Source organism: Lycium barbarum, chromosome 8, assembly GCF_019175385.1.
Source record: "Lycium barbarum isolate Lr01 chromosome 8, ASM1917538v2, whole genome shotgun sequence".
NCBI classification, from domain to species: domain Eukaryota; kingdom Viridiplantae; phylum Streptophyta; class Magnoliopsida; order Solanales; family Solanaceae; genus Lycium; species Lycium barbarum.
Genome location: NC_083344.1, coordinates 127,507,313 through 127,524,585, shown reverse-complemented (window position 1 = coordinate 127,524,585; position 17,273 = coordinate 127,507,313). Strand labels below are relative to the sequence as shown.

Here is a 17,273-nt window from a genome sequence, read left to right as displayed (position 1 = left end):
TTCAATTTCCTTAGACTATAAGCTAAGATATACATTAGTACTAGCATTGATTTTGTTTTTACTCATATGTCGGAAAACTATATGTACATCATTAACTCTCTAATTAACTTAAGATGCACCGACAGGCCAGGGTCTTGAACATTAATATGTATGGCAGCGATAATGTGCAATGAATAAAAAATATCTATACGCGATCTCAATTAATTGGGATTTTCAAATGCGTTTGTAGATTTACTTTATGTTCAGTGTTCGTTGGACGGTGTCACAACTTTGAAACAAATTAGTCATAAATTCTGATGGATTACGAGGAACTATTTATGGATATGTAAAGTCTTGCCTTGTCACAAACAGGAGTAAAAATTATGTGTTCCTTTAACAAATTGATTAAAAATTACTGACACATACGACATTTCACCAACACATTTTGCTTTAACATTAATTCAAATTGAATTAAATCTAACTCCAAATTACTCCAAAATTGATATCAACCCTTCTAATGTCAATCCCATCTCTAATTGTTAAATTCATCCCAAACTTTCAAAAATTAAATTAATAGACCCATTTTATCTTCTTCAGTAAATTTTTTCAAAGCTCGAACTATTTCTGTATAAAAAAATTTAACAGGACAAAAATTAAAAACCGAATATTGATAAGGACGGTTGATAAAAATTCTTAAACGACTAATCACTACAATAATATCCTTAATAATCTTTAATCCAACTTGACAGTTAGCCCAGTGACAAAATAGTCATTACACGGAAATAAACTAATAAAGTATTAAAAAATCTCAAATCAGGGAGTACATCCAGATCATTTTCAACAACCCCCGGGGTAGGTATAAGTCACCACTCCCCACTTTCATGACATTATTTTTAGTTTTTATAAGAATGTGGAATCAAAATGATGCAAAAAATATTAAATTTAATTACGAAAAAAAATATAAGTAGAATTATCACAATGAGATAGATAGAGCCTGTTTGGATGGGCTTAAAAAAAAAATTGGGTAGCCCAACTTATTTTTCTTGGCTTCTTTAGATAAGTTACGCCAAATTTGCTCAATTACTTTTTTGGGCTTATTTGAAGCACAAATGGCTTTAAGCTGGCCAGCCAAACACTCAAAAATGCTAAAAACAGCTTATAAGCTGTTTTCAGCAACTTATAAGTCAATCCAAACGGACGCATAGTCCTAAACTCCTAAGGGCACGCTTCAGATTAATATTTGCTTAGACCCGGACAAACCGTTTTAATACATGAATTTCATGAGTTATTTTGTCCTTGTTTGTGCAGTACATTTTGGTATTTTTGTGAGGTTTAAATTGCTACACATGTTGGTCACCTCTCTTTTATGCTTATGAGTTATGAGGAACCTCATCTTGAATGTATAGCACAGATTAGGATAACATAACATGTGAAATTCAGGTGTTAAACTGGTACATATAAGTCTTAATGGATATTAACCTAGAGCGTGCATGATGTGCGGCTAAAAGTGTACTAAATTGTATGCTAATTGCTTCACATTTGCTACTTTATTATGAATTAAATTTTCTATAGCGACATTTTGAAATGAATTGTGTTTATCTATGTGTTGGAACCAATTAAAAGTGGAACAGAGACAAAAATAACCAAGAAACGGAAGCTTGAAGAAAACAATAAGAAAAATACCATGGAATCAATGCTCAGGCCACCTCGCCACGGCGCTTTTGGCGCTGACAGCAGCAAGCTAATATTATCCATCGCGTTTTTATTTGTCAAAACTCAACCCCTTAGTAGTAGCCGAAATAAAGACTAGCATGAGATCAAAATCACTTGTCATTCGTTGGACTGCGCTGCGGTGTGTTCTCTCTTTTTATGATTACGAGCTGTAATGACCTGCCTGGTTGTTATTGGACCTTTCGTTGCCCGCGTACAAAAACTAAGTGTATCATCATAAAATTGGTCCACGGGCGAGTTTTAAGTGTAATATTTGCTCGTAGTTGAATTAGATGAGTGTTAAAGAGTTATGGGCCCGGGGGAGACGTCTTCGCTACAGCGGATGGACGACCGCCATAGCGAATCCGCTGTAGCAGAAGAACAGTCCGCTGCAACAGTATATACGGACCAATACCCGCGTTTAATGAATTTATTTCAGGATTTAACCCTTCTTGTCCACAAACCCCTCCTTTAAGCCGTCATTAGGGTATTCCCTACGTAAAACACTTGATGACTAGGGAAAAGTAGCCCTTCAAACTTCCTTCACGCTATATGTCTAAAAGATTTCTCTATCACGATTTCCGACTCAAAGACGGGATGGTGAATATTCCATGAACGTTCGTGAAAGCTGCTCGGCAACGAGGTAGGTTATGGTTTACTTGAGTTAGAATTTGATTAGTAAATCATATATAAGCTATAGAGTTAATGAGAGAAAGCATGATTAGGTCTCTGGACACGGAGTTCGATTGAATATTGTTTGGGTTGAGATAAATGCTGATTTAGGTGAGCATTATGCCATTAAGTGAATAAGTGAACCAAGATGCATAGTTAATATGTCAAAAAGAGAAGTAAAATAATTAATATGGTTTGTTATTGATCTAGTTAGAGGGTGGGGTATGTGCAATCACCGAGTCGGCCATAATAGAGTCTTGTTGCACTATAGATGGGGACGACCTGTTGCTAAATTGTAGGTATCCTCATCGAGCATTCATGTTGTCGTTATTCTATGTATTGAGCATGCGGGAATCATCAGTATTTACTCTCTTGTCTATTCGAAGTGATTCCTTACTTGTGTTGTTGACATGTCAAGTCTGAGTCTTGGTGTGGTTGTTGTGTGATGACGTGTATTCTTATTTTATGTTTCCTCGTGGAGCATTCACATTGTTAGGAGGTTGATTTCTTGAGTCCTGATATGACTTGTGACATGGTGACTTATGTTCCTTGATATTGATTTATTGATTGTTCACGTTCCTTATTGATTGTGGAACGGAAATACATTATGATGAGAAAGATAATATAAATATGAAAAGGCACATTTGATAGGGGGTGAGGATGTGGCCTAGTTATGGCCTCGTGATCCGAGATCAGTTCCGGAGCGAGTGGTACATGGACGTCATGGGTCCCCTGCAGGTCATGGCTATTTGGGCAAACATTACCATTTAGCATGTGCGTATGAATATGATACTAACATTGATTGCATTATAATTGTGTGTTCATATTTGTGATGGTGCTAGAGCTGATTCCGGTTGGATGACATATAGTCATGGTTCATTCTGGTAAGTTACAATTGATTCCTCATGATTGTGGAGGTGAGGCATTTACAAGTAACCTCATAATCGGTTGATAAATAAAGGAAGGTAGGCTGAGTTGACCCCATTAACGGGGCTAAGGGTTGGGGAGTATGTTGATCTGCCATCATTGATTGCATTACTTGCTTGTTCTTACTTGATACCTGATAAGTGGTTTGAGTCTGGTGTCCATTGTGAGTTGTGTGTTTGATTTAGTCTAATCGTGAAATTCCGAGTCTGTTAAATCAAGGGGTAAAAAGGTAAGGATTAGTGGTCTCACCGAGTGTCGGTTGATAGAGAGGTTGAGGTCTGTCCTTTATAATTCCCGGGGTCTAATTGGTCAGGGGTTAGTCTTAAATGTAATTGTTGTTGTCTGTTAGTCCTTACTTTCTAGTGTTGCCTTGACATGGTAATAGGACACGAGCATGTTTATGTCAAAACTGTTTAAGTATTGGTAGGGTTTAAAAAGGGTGTTATGACTATACTCATTTGTTTATTCGGTTTGATTTTATATCGTGTTGCTTGAACTAATCTTGGTCGACCTATGATGCTTACCAGTACGTGTGGTGTACTAATACTACCCTTGCTACATCCTTTGGGGTGTAGATGTGTTTCAGGTTGTCACTTGAAGGTTTCCTTAGTCGCAGCGGCGGATATCTTCCTACGGCTTATGTGTACCTCATTTCGAAGGCGGAAGCTGTGTCATTTTATTTGTGTTATCTCTGTAATTTAGCAGCTCTTGTACCCGTCTATACTAGATCCTTGGGAAAGTTGAATTGTTTTAAATAATTTAAGAATGCCTTCGTAATGTTTATTTTACTTACTGTTGTTGGTTACACTTGCTTTTAAAACAACTTTACGAAGGGGTTTGGTTGGTAAGGATTCACCTATCAGGTAGCAATAAGGTAGGTGCTCGCATGATCCGTAATTCGGATCGTGACATGAGCACTTCATCCTAAATATACGACCCCAGCAAAGACACATAACACATAAAATTCATGTATTAAACTGGTCCATCTAAGTCTTAATAGACGCTGGTCTAGAGCATGCACTTGGAACTATATATTTTTTTTAATCGTGATAATTCTCCTTTAATGTAGTTTTCACAATCCATTTTTCGTAATTAAATTAACTTTTTGAATCATTTTGGTTCCAAAAATTCATATTTCCAATATCTTTAGGCTATCAAACTCTAATTTATTATGGAGGGTAATTGATTTGATTTTTCAGATTTTGAATTTGCACTTATTATTATTAACATGTTATCTTTAATCATTTTCTAAATAATGTGATGGAGTAAAAAAATAATTATAGGTGTTTAAGAAATAAGCCCTTTCCCCTTAAATTTATGATTTTAACTTCTCATAAATAATGTAATAAATTATTATATGATTAGATCATCTCAGAATCAATTAAAATTTAAAAGCAACTTTCTATATAAAAAATGAAGTGGTAGCTGCAGACTATGGTCAGTGATGTATTACAGGGTTACCACCATAAACTATAATCATTGCGCAAATACTTTTTTGGACTGACTCTTTATTGAAAAAGCACTAAGTTTTCACCAAATTGATGATCCTGACATAATGTATATCTTCCCTCATATAGTATCGAGGGGTGAACCTGGACGTTTATTTATTGGTTCACGAGTTCACTTGAATCTAGTATTTTTTTATCCGGATCATGTATATGTTGAAAAAATATTAATTACTTATAAATATTTAATTATGAATCTAATTATTATTATAGTATTTAAATTTAAATTTTGAATCCACCTTTAATGTTGTCATCTCGATTTATTACCTAAACATAATAATTAATATGATAAATATACTTTAAATCATTTTTAACATGATAATGATATGATATGTATCTTCCCTTATATATTATCGTGGGGTGAATTTGGACGTTTGTTTACGGGTTCATGATTTCATGTGTATCAAATATTTTTTATTTAGATCTTGTATATATTAAAAAATTATTAATTATTCATAAATATTCGACTGTAAATTCAATCACTACATTAACTTGATAAATTTCAAATCTTCGATTCACATTATGATAAATATAAGGGGAAAGAACGTCGCTGGCTCTGAAAACAAAATAATTACCTGCCCATATCCCTCTTATTTTCATGCCCCTGAAACTATTTACCCAAAATGCCCCCAAAATTATGATACCAACATGATATATAAATATGCTGAGATGATATAATGTTCATTTATTCAAAAGACAGACTTTTCTCAGGAAAACCTTCATAATACCATCATCTTATATACATATACTGTAATGGTATCGTGGATGACTACAATCCTTCAATGAGACACTCCTTAACATACATACACTGAGACAATATTATGGATGACTTCAGTCATCCTCATAATCCTCCATGATACCATCATCATATATAAATATGCTGTCATGATTTCAAGAAGTAAGCATTTTGGACGAGGGGTATTCGGGTAAATATTTTACATTTTAAAGGTATTTTGTGTTGTTTTCCCTAAATATAACTGGTCAGTAATTTTTTTGTTTTTTCAAATGAATAAGCTTTTTACGCTGTCAATATGCAGTTTAATTCATTTTTTTTTTATATATAAAGGTAGATCTACCACAGAGAAAAGGACATAAATGGTCCCTTAACTATGAAAGTAGGTTTAAAATAGTCCCTTAACTATGCATTTAACAGTTTTGGTCCTTCAAGTTCGCCAAAAATTAACACTTTTAGTCTCGACCAAATATTCATCGAACTCTGTTTGTTAGATTTGACGAGACTGTGATTTTTTTTTTACCGAGAACTCACATTTAGAGGTATACATTATTAAAGAAAATGTCAAATACATTGGGACAAAACCGACAGACGTTAATCCGTTATAGGGAAAAACCAAGGAAAACACCAACAGACTTGATAATGTCAGAAAATAATGTCTCGAAACACAAAGATCGACAGACTCAGTAGATTAAACCCGAGGGAGTCCATCGGCTATTTAAGCCAATCCAAACGGGCTCTTAAAGTGTTAACTTTTAGCGAACTTAAAGGACCAAAACTGTTAAGTGCATATTTAAGAGACTATTTTTAACCAACTCTCATAGCTAAAGGACTATTTTTGTCAACTTATAACAAACTTAAAAGGACCAAAACCGCTAAGTAGACTATTTTGAACCTGCTCTCATGTACCATTTATGTCCTTTTCTCATCCACCACACGATACCAACTTTGTTTACAACCCTTAATTCTATTTTTCCTATCTATATAAACCCAATCAAGTTCCGCTTCAAACTCGCGTCCTTCAATTGTCTCTTCCATTCATAGCCAATTGAACCAGTCCTTCACCGCTTTTATACCTTTTCCTAAAGGTACGCTTTGCCGTTACAAAGCTCTCTTATTTCTGTTCCCAAAACACTTCATTTCTAGCATTCTCTTCAAGATTCTCTGTTTTTTGTTACTTCCCCTGTTAATTTAATACTATTGGTATGGACTCATCTTTTATACTCCCTCTGGATCCAAAAAAAAGTTCACTTAGCCATTTGCATGCCTCTTAAGAAAATACTAACTTCCAGACAAAAATAGTTTAATTTGATTAAACTGACCCTAATTAAATAGGTATTGGGATTTGATCGTATAACAAATATGAAAAAATAAAGTTAATTCTTTCTTGATTTGCTAAGTGGATTCTTTTTTTTTATACAAGAAAAAAAAGGCTAAGTGGACTCTTTTTTTGATCCGGAGGGAGTAATATTTAGTCTGTGATTTTGTATTAATTCTTTCACACCAATTATGGATCTTTTTTGGGTTTTTAGTACTATGGATATGGACCCATTTGATGTTATGTTATACTTAAAAATGCTGTTTTTGAATCTGGGGTGTTAGTGTTTATGCATGGGAATTGAGTTTTAGATCTGTAATTTGGAGATATGTGGAGTTGTAGATCTGTAGTGAGGTTCTTGTTCTTTTATTAGATCTGTTATTAGGTGTTTGTGATCCAGTTTTTATTGCTTTTTGCATCTCAGATCTTGTGTTTTTAAGTTTGTATATCTGATATATAGTTGAATTGTTCAACTAGGTGATGATTTTTTGTTTGGAATCTAGGATTTTGTACTGTAGTTTTAGTTCTCTGTTTGTCAGTTGTACTAGGAAAGGACAAGCTCTGCTTTTTGTAATTGTCTACTTTCTAACTCTTTCTATATTTAATACAACACATCAAAATGCTCAACCACCTACGACGACCACCTTTCAAAATGAAAAATGGAAAAACAAAATCTTGAAGCTTTTTAAAGTGTTCCATTCAACCATCTAATTTCACCTTGATCTCACACCTATGTTGCTCGAACTCTCCAAAAATGCCGCGCTTTTGTTGGATCCTCCAAAAATGCACTACCTTTGGAGGATCCTACACGCAACCGTAGATTTTTTTGAAGAGTCGGAACAACATAGTCTCGGGCTGATTGGGGTCAGCTATATGAATCCTTTATATCCATTCTGTTCTATTTGAGCCTGATTTTAAAAAGGAGAAGAAAAAGGAAATCAATCTTGAAACTCAAACTGATTGGGTTAGCCATATGTAGTGGGCGGAGCACTAATGAGATTCAACATCTATTATATATACATAAAATAGCTTTGCTCTTTGTATATAAAGTGTAATTTTCCGGCTTGGACCCCCCTTAGATCCGCCCCTGGCTATATGAATTCTTTATATGTATTGTGTTCTATTCAAGGATGAGTTTTGTTTATAATAAATGAATTTCATTTCTGATTGAGTGTTTTTGGTGAACCAGAAAAATGGCATCTCACATTGTTGGATATCCCCGTATGGGCCCAAAGAGAGAGCTGAAATTCGCTCTCGAGTCTTTCTGGGATGGAAAGAGCAGCGCCGAGGACTTGAAAAAGGTGTCTGCAGACCTCAGGTCATCCATCTGGAAACAGATGTCTGCTGCTGGCATTAAGTACATCCCCAGCAACACATTCTCTTACTATGATCAGGTGCTCGACACAACTGCAATGCTTGGGGCCGTCCCATCTAGGTACAACTGGACCGGTGGTGAGATTGAGTTCGGTACTTTCTTCTCCATGGCCAGAGGAAATGCCTCTGTCCCTGCTATGGAAATGACCAAGTGGTTCGATACCAACTAGTAAGTGACACATCATTTATTTCTACTTTCCTTTTTACTGGCGTGATTATCTTGTCTGCGTACTGATTTATTGTAATTCTTTGTTTGATCCAGCCACTTCATTGTCCCTGAGTTGGGACCTGATGTGAACTTTTCATATGCTTCCCACAAGGCAGTAAATGAGTACAAAGAGGCCAAGGCGGTATGTTATTCTTGCTTATGTATTCTTTTCATTTCACAATACACGTTTGATATATGAACTATTGGAACGAAATATAATGTATGTGATCATTCATGTAATTTACTAGGACGGTAGATACAAATTGTGATTTGTGGTTTAGAGTGACGAGAAATCAAAATATTTTACTCCCCGTCCCAATTTATGTGGCACTTTCTGTTTTTCAAGGTTCAAACTATATAAAGTTTGACCAACATTTTAAAATGTATATTTTTCATCATATTGACACTAAAAGAATTGCATTATAAGGCACTTTTTGTGTAGTTTTTGAATATCTCAATCTTAATTTTAAAAGATTGAGTTGATCTAATCTAATTTAGCTTCAAAGAATAGTCAAATTGACTCTCGGGAACGAAAAGTGCCACATAAATTGGGACGGAAAGAGTATCTAATTTTCATTTTATGTTGGTGCAGGGGTGGGTTCTGTCTCTCATTGCTATTTAGTTACACCAATTACATTGTCTTGTTAAATCTTATTGTTCTTACGCATGGAATTAGAAGATTAGATAATTGATTGTTGATCTTATCTTCTTTCTCGTGCAGCTTGGAGTAGATACTGTTCCTGTACTTGTTGGTCCAGTTTCATACTTGTTGCTATCCAAACCTGCTAAGGGTGTTGAGAAATCTTTCCCCCTTTTGTCACTTCTGGACAAAATCCTTCCAATTTACAAGTGAGTATTTTTCCCCCTCAGCCCGCTTTATCTGAATGGACAGACTCTAACTTAAAATTGTCAATATAGGGAAGTTATTGCTGAGTTGAAGGCAGCTGGTGCTTCTTGGATTCAGTTTGACGAGCCCACACTTGTGTTGGATCTAGAGGCTCACAAATTGGAAGCATTCACTAAGGCCTATGCTGAGCTGGAGTCATCTCTATCTGGCCTTAATGTTCTCGTTGAGACCTACTTTGCCGATGTTCCTGCTGAGGCATTCAAAACCCTCACTTCTTTGAAGGGAGTTACCGCCTTTGGCTTTGACTTGGTCCGTGGAAGTAAAACCCTCGATTTAATCAAGGGTGGCTTCCCTTCGGGCAAGTACTTGTTTGCAGGAGTGGTTGATGGGAGGAACATCTGGGCAAATGATCTTGCTGCATCTCTTGTGCTCCTGCAATCTCTTGAGGGCGTTGTAGGAAAAGGTAATGTATTTGCCACCTCATCACTTGATAGTTGGTAGTGATCCATTGGTGATTTTATCGCAGAAGATGATTCCTTGTCTTGTTGAATTATGCAGACAAGCTTGTTGTTTCTACATCTTGCTCCCTACTCCACACTGCTGTTGATCTGATCAATGAGACAAAACTAGATGATGAAATCAAATCATGGTTGGCATTTGCTGCCCAAAAGGTTGTTGAAGTGAATGCTTTGGCCAAGGCATTGGCTGGTGCCAAGGATGAGGTATAGTTCATTTCGTTTTTAACTAAAGGTCTTCAAAGGATGACTTTGGAAAATGTTGGACAAAGTTTTTGCATATCACGGCTAAATGTGTTTGTTGTACTTTCAGGCATTTTTATCTGCTAATGCTGCTGCTCAAGCTTCCAGGAAGTCCTCCCCAAGAGTGACAAATGAAGCTGTTCAAAAGGCTGTAAGTGCTGAACTGAAGGACCGTCTTCTCTTTCTAATTAATGACTTTGTATTATATTTTACTTACTACCTTTTACTCTTGTGATATCTCAGTCTGCTGCTCTTCAAGGATCTGACCACCGCCGTGCTACAAATGTCAGTGCTAGACTTGATGCCCAACAAAAGAAACTTAACCTACCAATTCTGCCTACAACCACCATTGGATCCTTCCCTCAGACAGTGGAGCTTAGAAGAGTTCGTCGTGAATACAAGGCCAAGAAGTCAGTGTTATAATACTTGTTTTCTGCTTGTTAGCGTTGATGTTGTTGAACATCTCTTCTCATAATTCATTTATTTCCAGGATCTCTGAAGAGGAGTATGTTAAAACCATGAAGGAGGAGATCAAGAAGGTTGTCGATCTCCAGGAAGAACTTGACATTGATGTCTTGGTTCACGGAGAGCCTGAGGTATGGCAATTACCTACTTATATTACACACACTTGCATGCGTCTGTTGTGGATTGTTAAGCTTGGATGCTTGATGTATGCAGAGGAACGATATGGTTGAGTACTTCGGAGAGCAGCTCTCTGGTTTTGCTTTCACTGCTAATGGATGGGTTCAATCTTATGGATCTCGATGTGTGAAGCCACCAATCATCTATGGTGATGTGAGCCGCCCTAACCCAATGACCGTCTTCTGGTCCTCAACAGCTCAAAGCATGACCAAGAGGCCAATGAAGGGTATGCTTACCGGCCCCGTCACCATTCTCAACTGGTCTTTTGTCAGAAATGACCAGCCAAGGTAACTTTTATACCGTCCTCCTAATTTGAGTATCAAAATATTCTCCAATCATGTGTAATGAACTCAATGTTAATTTAACAACCAAGGGTTATTGTTGGGCGGGTTGGGTCATGACCTGATTATTGACTTGACCTATTTTGACTGCCCAAATTTAACCCAAACCCGCCCATTTGCCACCTCGAAATTTGTTAACCGCCATCATCACTTTTTCTAGGTTTGAGACCTGCTACCAGATTGCTTTGGCCATTAAGGATGAAGTGGAAGATTTGGAGAAGGCAGGCATCACCGTGATCCAAATTGATGAAGCTGCTTTGAGAGAGGGTTTGCCTCTGAGGAAGTCTGAACACGCCTTCTATTTGGAATGGGCTGTCCACTCCTTCAGAATCACCAACGTCGGCATCCAGGACACTACACAGGTCCCTCTCTCATCTTATTGTTTTTTAACTTTTGAACTTCTTTTAACCGATGCCTGCTTGTTAACGATCTTATCTTTTGTGGCTTTGCAGATCCACACCCACATGTGCTACTCCAACTTCAACGACATTATCCACTCCATCATCGACATGGATGCTGATGTCATCACTATTGAGAACTCACGTTCCGATGAGAAGCTCCTCTCAGTTTTCAGGGAGGGAGTGAAGTATGGAGCTGGCATTGGCCCTGGTGTCTATGACATCCACTCTCCAAGAATACCATCCACCGAGGAGATAGTCGATAGAGTTAACAAGATGCTTGCAGTTCTCGACACCAACGTCTTGTGGGTGAACCCCGACTGTGGTCTCAAGACTCGCAAGTACATCGAGGTTAAACCAGCACTGCAAAACATGGTGTCTGCAGCCAAGGCCATCCGCACTCAGCTTGCCAGCGCCAAGTGAAGTTGAACAAGCCAGAGGAGGATTCTTGGATCAGCTATGCATGGTGGTGTTCTTTGAACTTGAATGAGAAATTTCTGTTGATTTTAATAATTTGTGCTGGTGATGAAATATTGTTGTGTAGATTAGTCTGCCCTCTGGGCCATTCGCTGATTTTTTTCGAGCTTTCCTTTTTATTGATGGTTTTTGGATTTCCTTATTACTACAATACTAGCAAGCGGATTGATGTATTCTGGAGAAGAAATCAGAGGAATGTTAGTTCGTTTATGCTCACTCTTTTTGCATTCCTTGTTTTTACTTTTATAGTGCACCTGTTTAAATCTTTACTAGAAGAAAAACTCTTAGTTGCCAATCCAAATGTCAAATTTCCTCCAAACCGTCATTTACTTAGGTGTATTCTATTATGTCTTTTGGGGTTAAAGATAAAACACATAACAACAAATCAGTATCAAATTTTACCTGTATAACAGTAGTAAATAAGTTCTGTGTAGTGTCTAGATGTATACAAGTGAAAAAACAAAAAAACAGTAATGGCAAGCCTGACTCGCTGAAGAAATTAGTATGTAATGGCAAGCCTATACTCCACATTTGGAGACATTAGTTCAAAGGTTGATAATCTATGTTTAAGTGATAATTATGTATGTTCAAACATATTAAATATTCATTAGTTAGATGTAAACATCAAATATAAGTAAATTATTATCTTAGTGCATATTTGTCACATATTTTTGCTTTAAATTTGATTGTGGGAAAGGTTTCTTGTAAACACCAAGATGAATTTATTCTTTTTTTCTTTCTTTTAAATTTACTATCATTACAGTTAAACTGAGTGTTAACTAAAAGTGGGACATTTAAGAGAGATAAATAATCTAATTAGTATTATTAAGGCTATTAAACGTCTTCATGAAGGAGCACACAAAAGTTGCAAAAGACAAATGGTATGAACCAAAAAAAATGTCTACTTACAATACTTAGTTACTTTACGAGAATATCAATGGAATATATCCCTTAGTTTACTCATTGGGGTTCACGTACTTAGAATTCAACGGAACCACTTCGTCATCCTCTATGAATTTTGTTGTTAAGTATAAGCTATAAATGGCCACACCAATTTTTCTTACTGCAAGGCATTCTAAAAGTTTTCTTTTAAAAAAGCTCCTAGGACAATTTTTCCATGGCTTCCAAGATTATTTTCTGTTTTATGATTGGGCTTGCAGGATTTTTGCCTACAATCACAATGGCAACTGAGTATTGGGTTGGGGGTGAGAAAGGCTGGACCCTTGATGTTGATTATCAAGATTGGGCCAAGGATAAAACTTTCAAGATTGGAGACACCTTAGGTATGATAATTGATTTAAGTTATATACACTTTATTTCTTTACTAATTTACCAATTATACTACACTTACCAAGATATTTACTTGTAATAAGTGACCTGACACAATCTGCATCAGCACACATAAGTTAAGCTCATGATATGATATAACAATTCGATTATCTAATATGTCACTTACCTTTTCAGTTTTAGTTCATCAAATGTTGAAAATAGGGTGTCAAATGGGCAGGTTGGGCTAAAAGTGGCCCAATCAATATGGGCTGAGGTGATAAATGTGTTGGGCTAACATTGACCCAAAAGTTGCTTTGGCTGAAATGGGCTAAAAATGGATTGGGTCATGACCCGCCCAACTTGACCCAGTTTTTTTTGAAGGGTCTATTTTCTAGAAAAATATTTTCATGGAAATACATTTTTCGCGAAAAATATTTTCGCGGATTTTTCGAAAATATTTTTGAGGAAAACATTTTCCGTGGTAAATATTTTCGAGCAAAACGTTTTTCATGAAAAATATTTCCCTTCATATCAAACACACTACAAACTTATAAGATACATGATAAAAGAAAAGTGTATACATAAAAAAAAAAAAAAAGAGAGTAAACTCAAGCAATAAACTCAAATTTAAGTAAATCTTAAAAACGGGCTAGAATTGGGATAGTATTAGGCTAAGTTGGAGACCACTTTAAAATGGGCTATGTTGGGTTGGGCTAAAATCAGCCCAATGTCAAATTATCTTGAGCTCAACTCATAAAATTTTGGGCGGGTTAGACGGGCAATCACCTTTTGGGCCAAATTTGACACCCCTAGTTGAAAAGGTGGGACTAGAAAGAAAAAATATGTGTCCTTGAGAATTTCAACTATTTAATTAGCTGCACCATATTATTGAAATATCAAACCTTTCTTAGGCATAGGATCAAACATGGAATCTTTTCACTTTCTCGATTTATTACCATCTTTGATACGTGAGATCAGTCTAACACAATCTGCTTGTTTGGTGGTGAGGCTGGACTGAATTCATTCAACCCAATTTAACCTAGCGTTTGGTCATAAATTTTGGATTAGTTTTTGAAAACTTATCTTTCGATATCTGTTTAGACATAGGTTTAGGATCAGATTTTCGTTAAAAAAAATAAGTTCCAAAAACTCGTCCAGACCAGTTTTTGGGACTTTCATTCACAAAACTTCAAAAAAAATTCAATTAAAATGCATGTCCAAACACAACTTCAAGTTCCAAAAATCACAACTTCAATTTTCAAGTTTCAAGTTTCAATTTCAAAATCTATGACCAAATGGGACCTAAATAATAAATGTGTGGCAACCTTAAACATTTGAAATGGATCGAAGGTACTCTCTCCGATTCAAAATAAGTGTCTAATAAGCCTTTACCACACCCCTTAAGAAAATAATAACTCTTAGAAAAGAAAAGATATTTTGACTAAACTACCCTTAATTAATAAGACTCTTGATATTTATTGTCTTGAGTAAATAAGGGTACATCTAAAAAAATAAAGTTAATTCCTTCTTGATCATGTAAGTGAACCCTAATTTTGAACCAAAATAAAAAGGCTAAGTGGACACTTACTTTGACCTTATATAACTTTAAAAATTAAACAAGATATAACCAATTAAATGGTGACTATTATCTAAACTATTTTCCATCTTTTTTTTTTTTCTCTAATTGCAGTTTTTAAGTATCCCCAAGGGAGTCATAATGTGTTCAAAGTGGACCAAACAGCTTTCAAGGACTGCAAAGTCCCTCCACCAAGTGAAGGACTTACTACAGGCCATGATGTGATTACATTGGCTAGCCCTGGTAAAAAATGGTACATTTGTGGTTTTCCTACACATTGCTCTGACCATAACCAAAAGCTTGTCATCAACGTCGAGGACGGAGCTCCGGCACCAGCACCTGCAGCTCCGGCAGCAGCAATGGAGTATTGGGTTGGAGGTGATAAGGGATGGACCATTGATGTAGATTATCAAGCTTGGGCCAAGGACAAAACTTTTAAGGTTGGAGACACCTTAGGTACGTATGATATGACTATTGTAGTAGTAGCTTTTTTCTATAATCATTTGTTATTCAGAATTCACTGGCTCAATTAACCTGAATTAGTGCTGTGCAAGATAAATTAAAAAGAGAAATGCTCCCTATTAGAATTTTCTTTCATTTTCGAAGTTTGAAATCAAAACTTTTGTTTAAGGGTGGAGGAATCATATTCGCCCCATTTAACTCTCGGTGGTGTATGAACATTCTATTATTCTTATATTATGTATCACTTAATATTTTAATAAAGTGTGTCTATAAATAAACTAAATATTAGTGATTTGAAGAATTAAAATTTTATTTTCAATACGAAAGTGGATCCTATCCTACTATTTGTAATTTGGATATTAGTCGTTTCAGCAAATTGAATCATTTTTAGATGCTTGACCGTTTTAGAGAAAGAAGAAATCATTTACTGTCATTATATAAGGCGCTTATAAAAAGAGACAAATGACAGTTTAGACAAGAACTCTTATGATTAAGGTTATTAGAGTGTGCAAGAATCTTAAATGACAAATAATAGGAACTGGATATGTAGTACTTTCTCCGGATAAAAAATAGTGTTCACTTACCATTTGCACACCCTTTAAGAAAATACTAACTTCTAGATAAAATAGGTAATTTAACTAAATTGCTCCTAATTAAATAGGAATTGAGGATTGATCATGTATCACTTAATAGGGGCAAATATAAAAAAATAAGGTTAATTCTTTATTAATTTAATAAATGGATACTCTTTTTTATCCAAAAAATAAAAAGCTAAGTGAACACTCTCTTTTTTATCCGGAGAGAGTAATAGAATATCAAGAACTTATTGTAGAGTGTGGAAAGTAATCTCTCCTTTATTGACTTTTGTGTAAAATCTCTATCCTATTTCTTATCAGTAGTAAACAACAATAACATACCCAGTGTAATTTTATAATTGAGGTCTAGAGAGAGTGGAGTATATGCAGGCTTTACCCTACCTTTAAGGTAGAGAGGCAGTTTCTCTGTCCTATTTCTCATCATTAGTCAATAGGCAAAATGTAATATCCACTTCTTTTCTTCTTTTCTTTCCTTTCCTTTTCTGAATTAGCCAATAAGAAGAGTCATTACTTACAAATTGTAACACTTAAAAGGAAGCTACGTTTCACTAGTTAAAGAGTGCCTATTACTTGAACTAATTCCTATCTTTTTATGTGTCTTTGATGCAGTTTTTAAGTATACCAAAGGGCATCATAATGTGTTAAAAGTAAACCAAACAGGTTTCAAAGACTGCATAGTTACTCTACCAAGTGAAGTATTAACTTCTGGTAATGATGCAATCACTTTGACATCTCCTGGCAAAAAATGGTACATTTGTGGTATGCCAACACATTGCTCCGACCATAACCAAAAGCTTGTCATCACTGTGGAAGCCGGAGCTCCGACACAGGCACCGGGACCACCCCCTAAAGATGGTTCAAACAATTCATACAAGTTTACTACATCTGCAAACAAGATTTTTGTTGGTGGTCTGGTTTTAATTTGGACAATTCTAACATTAGTTTAATCCAAGTTGAGTGAACTTTGGAATGTTACATTTGTGTTGGAACTTAGGACTTTTGCCTTCTTCTAGGCAGGAATAAATGAATAATTTGGTTATCTTTTGAGGAGAGATTTTTATTTTGTGAGGGATGCGAGGGTGCTAATAATGCTATCTAAGTCTTTTCATTGACTGTAACGATATTTCTACCTGTATGTGTACCTGGAATAATAACTTTTTATCCCCTTCTTTCATTTACCTCTCTTACATGTATTTATACTTGTCAGTATCTTTCTTCTACTATATATTTGGTCCAAGGAAAGAGAAAGAAGAAGGTGATGACAAAGAAAAATAATGTAGCTATTGTTTATCTTTTATTGTTTGGTTCAACTATAAATAGAATAAATGAGCAACGCAGAAGGAACTCTTTAACCATATAACAAGAGTATTAATGTGAGGTAAAAAAAAAAAAACCTACTCTAAATTTTCTCCAATCCTCTTCCTTCCAGTGTCTTACACATGAACTTATCAGAAGAAATTTTTGACCCTACCTAGTCAAAT

At 35.7% G+C, this 17,273-nt stretch overlaps 2 protein-coding genes across 2 annotated transcripts; both read left to right on the top strand.

Moving 5' to 3' along the window:
• Positions 1 to 6,454: 6,454 nt before the first annotated feature.
• LOC132607271 (5-methyltetrahydropteroyltriglutamate--homocysteine methyltransferase-like) lies at positions 6,455 to 12,105 on the top strand. The gene is made up of 12 exons (XM_060321173.1): positions 6,455 to 6,614; positions 8,034 to 8,387; positions 8,481 to 8,568; positions 9,148 to 9,275; positions 9,345 to 9,736; positions 9,832 to 9,995; positions 10,102 to 10,182; positions 10,275 to 10,441; positions 10,522 to 10,627; positions 10,710 to 10,960; positions 11,175 to 11,376; positions 11,467 to 12,105. Exons 2-12 carry the CDS (start codon positions 8,038 to 8,040, stop codon positions 11,833 to 11,835), a joined length of 2,298 nt encoding a protein of 765 aa, XP_060177156.1. The 5' UTR covers positions 6,455 to 6,614; positions 8,034 to 8,037; the 3' UTR covers positions 11,836 to 12,105.
• A 125-nt stretch (positions 12,106 to 12,230) lies between these two features.
• LOC132607272 (blue copper protein-like) lies at positions 12,231 to 16,967 on the top strand. The gene is made up of 3 exons (XM_060321174.1): positions 12,231 to 13,172; positions 14,849 to 15,190; positions 16,402 to 16,967. Exons 1-3 carry the CDS (start codon positions 13,007 to 13,009, stop codon positions 16,737 to 16,739), a joined length of 846 nt encoding a protein of 281 aa, XP_060177157.1. The 5' UTR covers positions 12,231 to 13,006; the 3' UTR covers positions 16,740 to 16,967.
• The last annotated feature ends 306 nt before the right edge of the window (positions 16,968 to 17,273 follow it).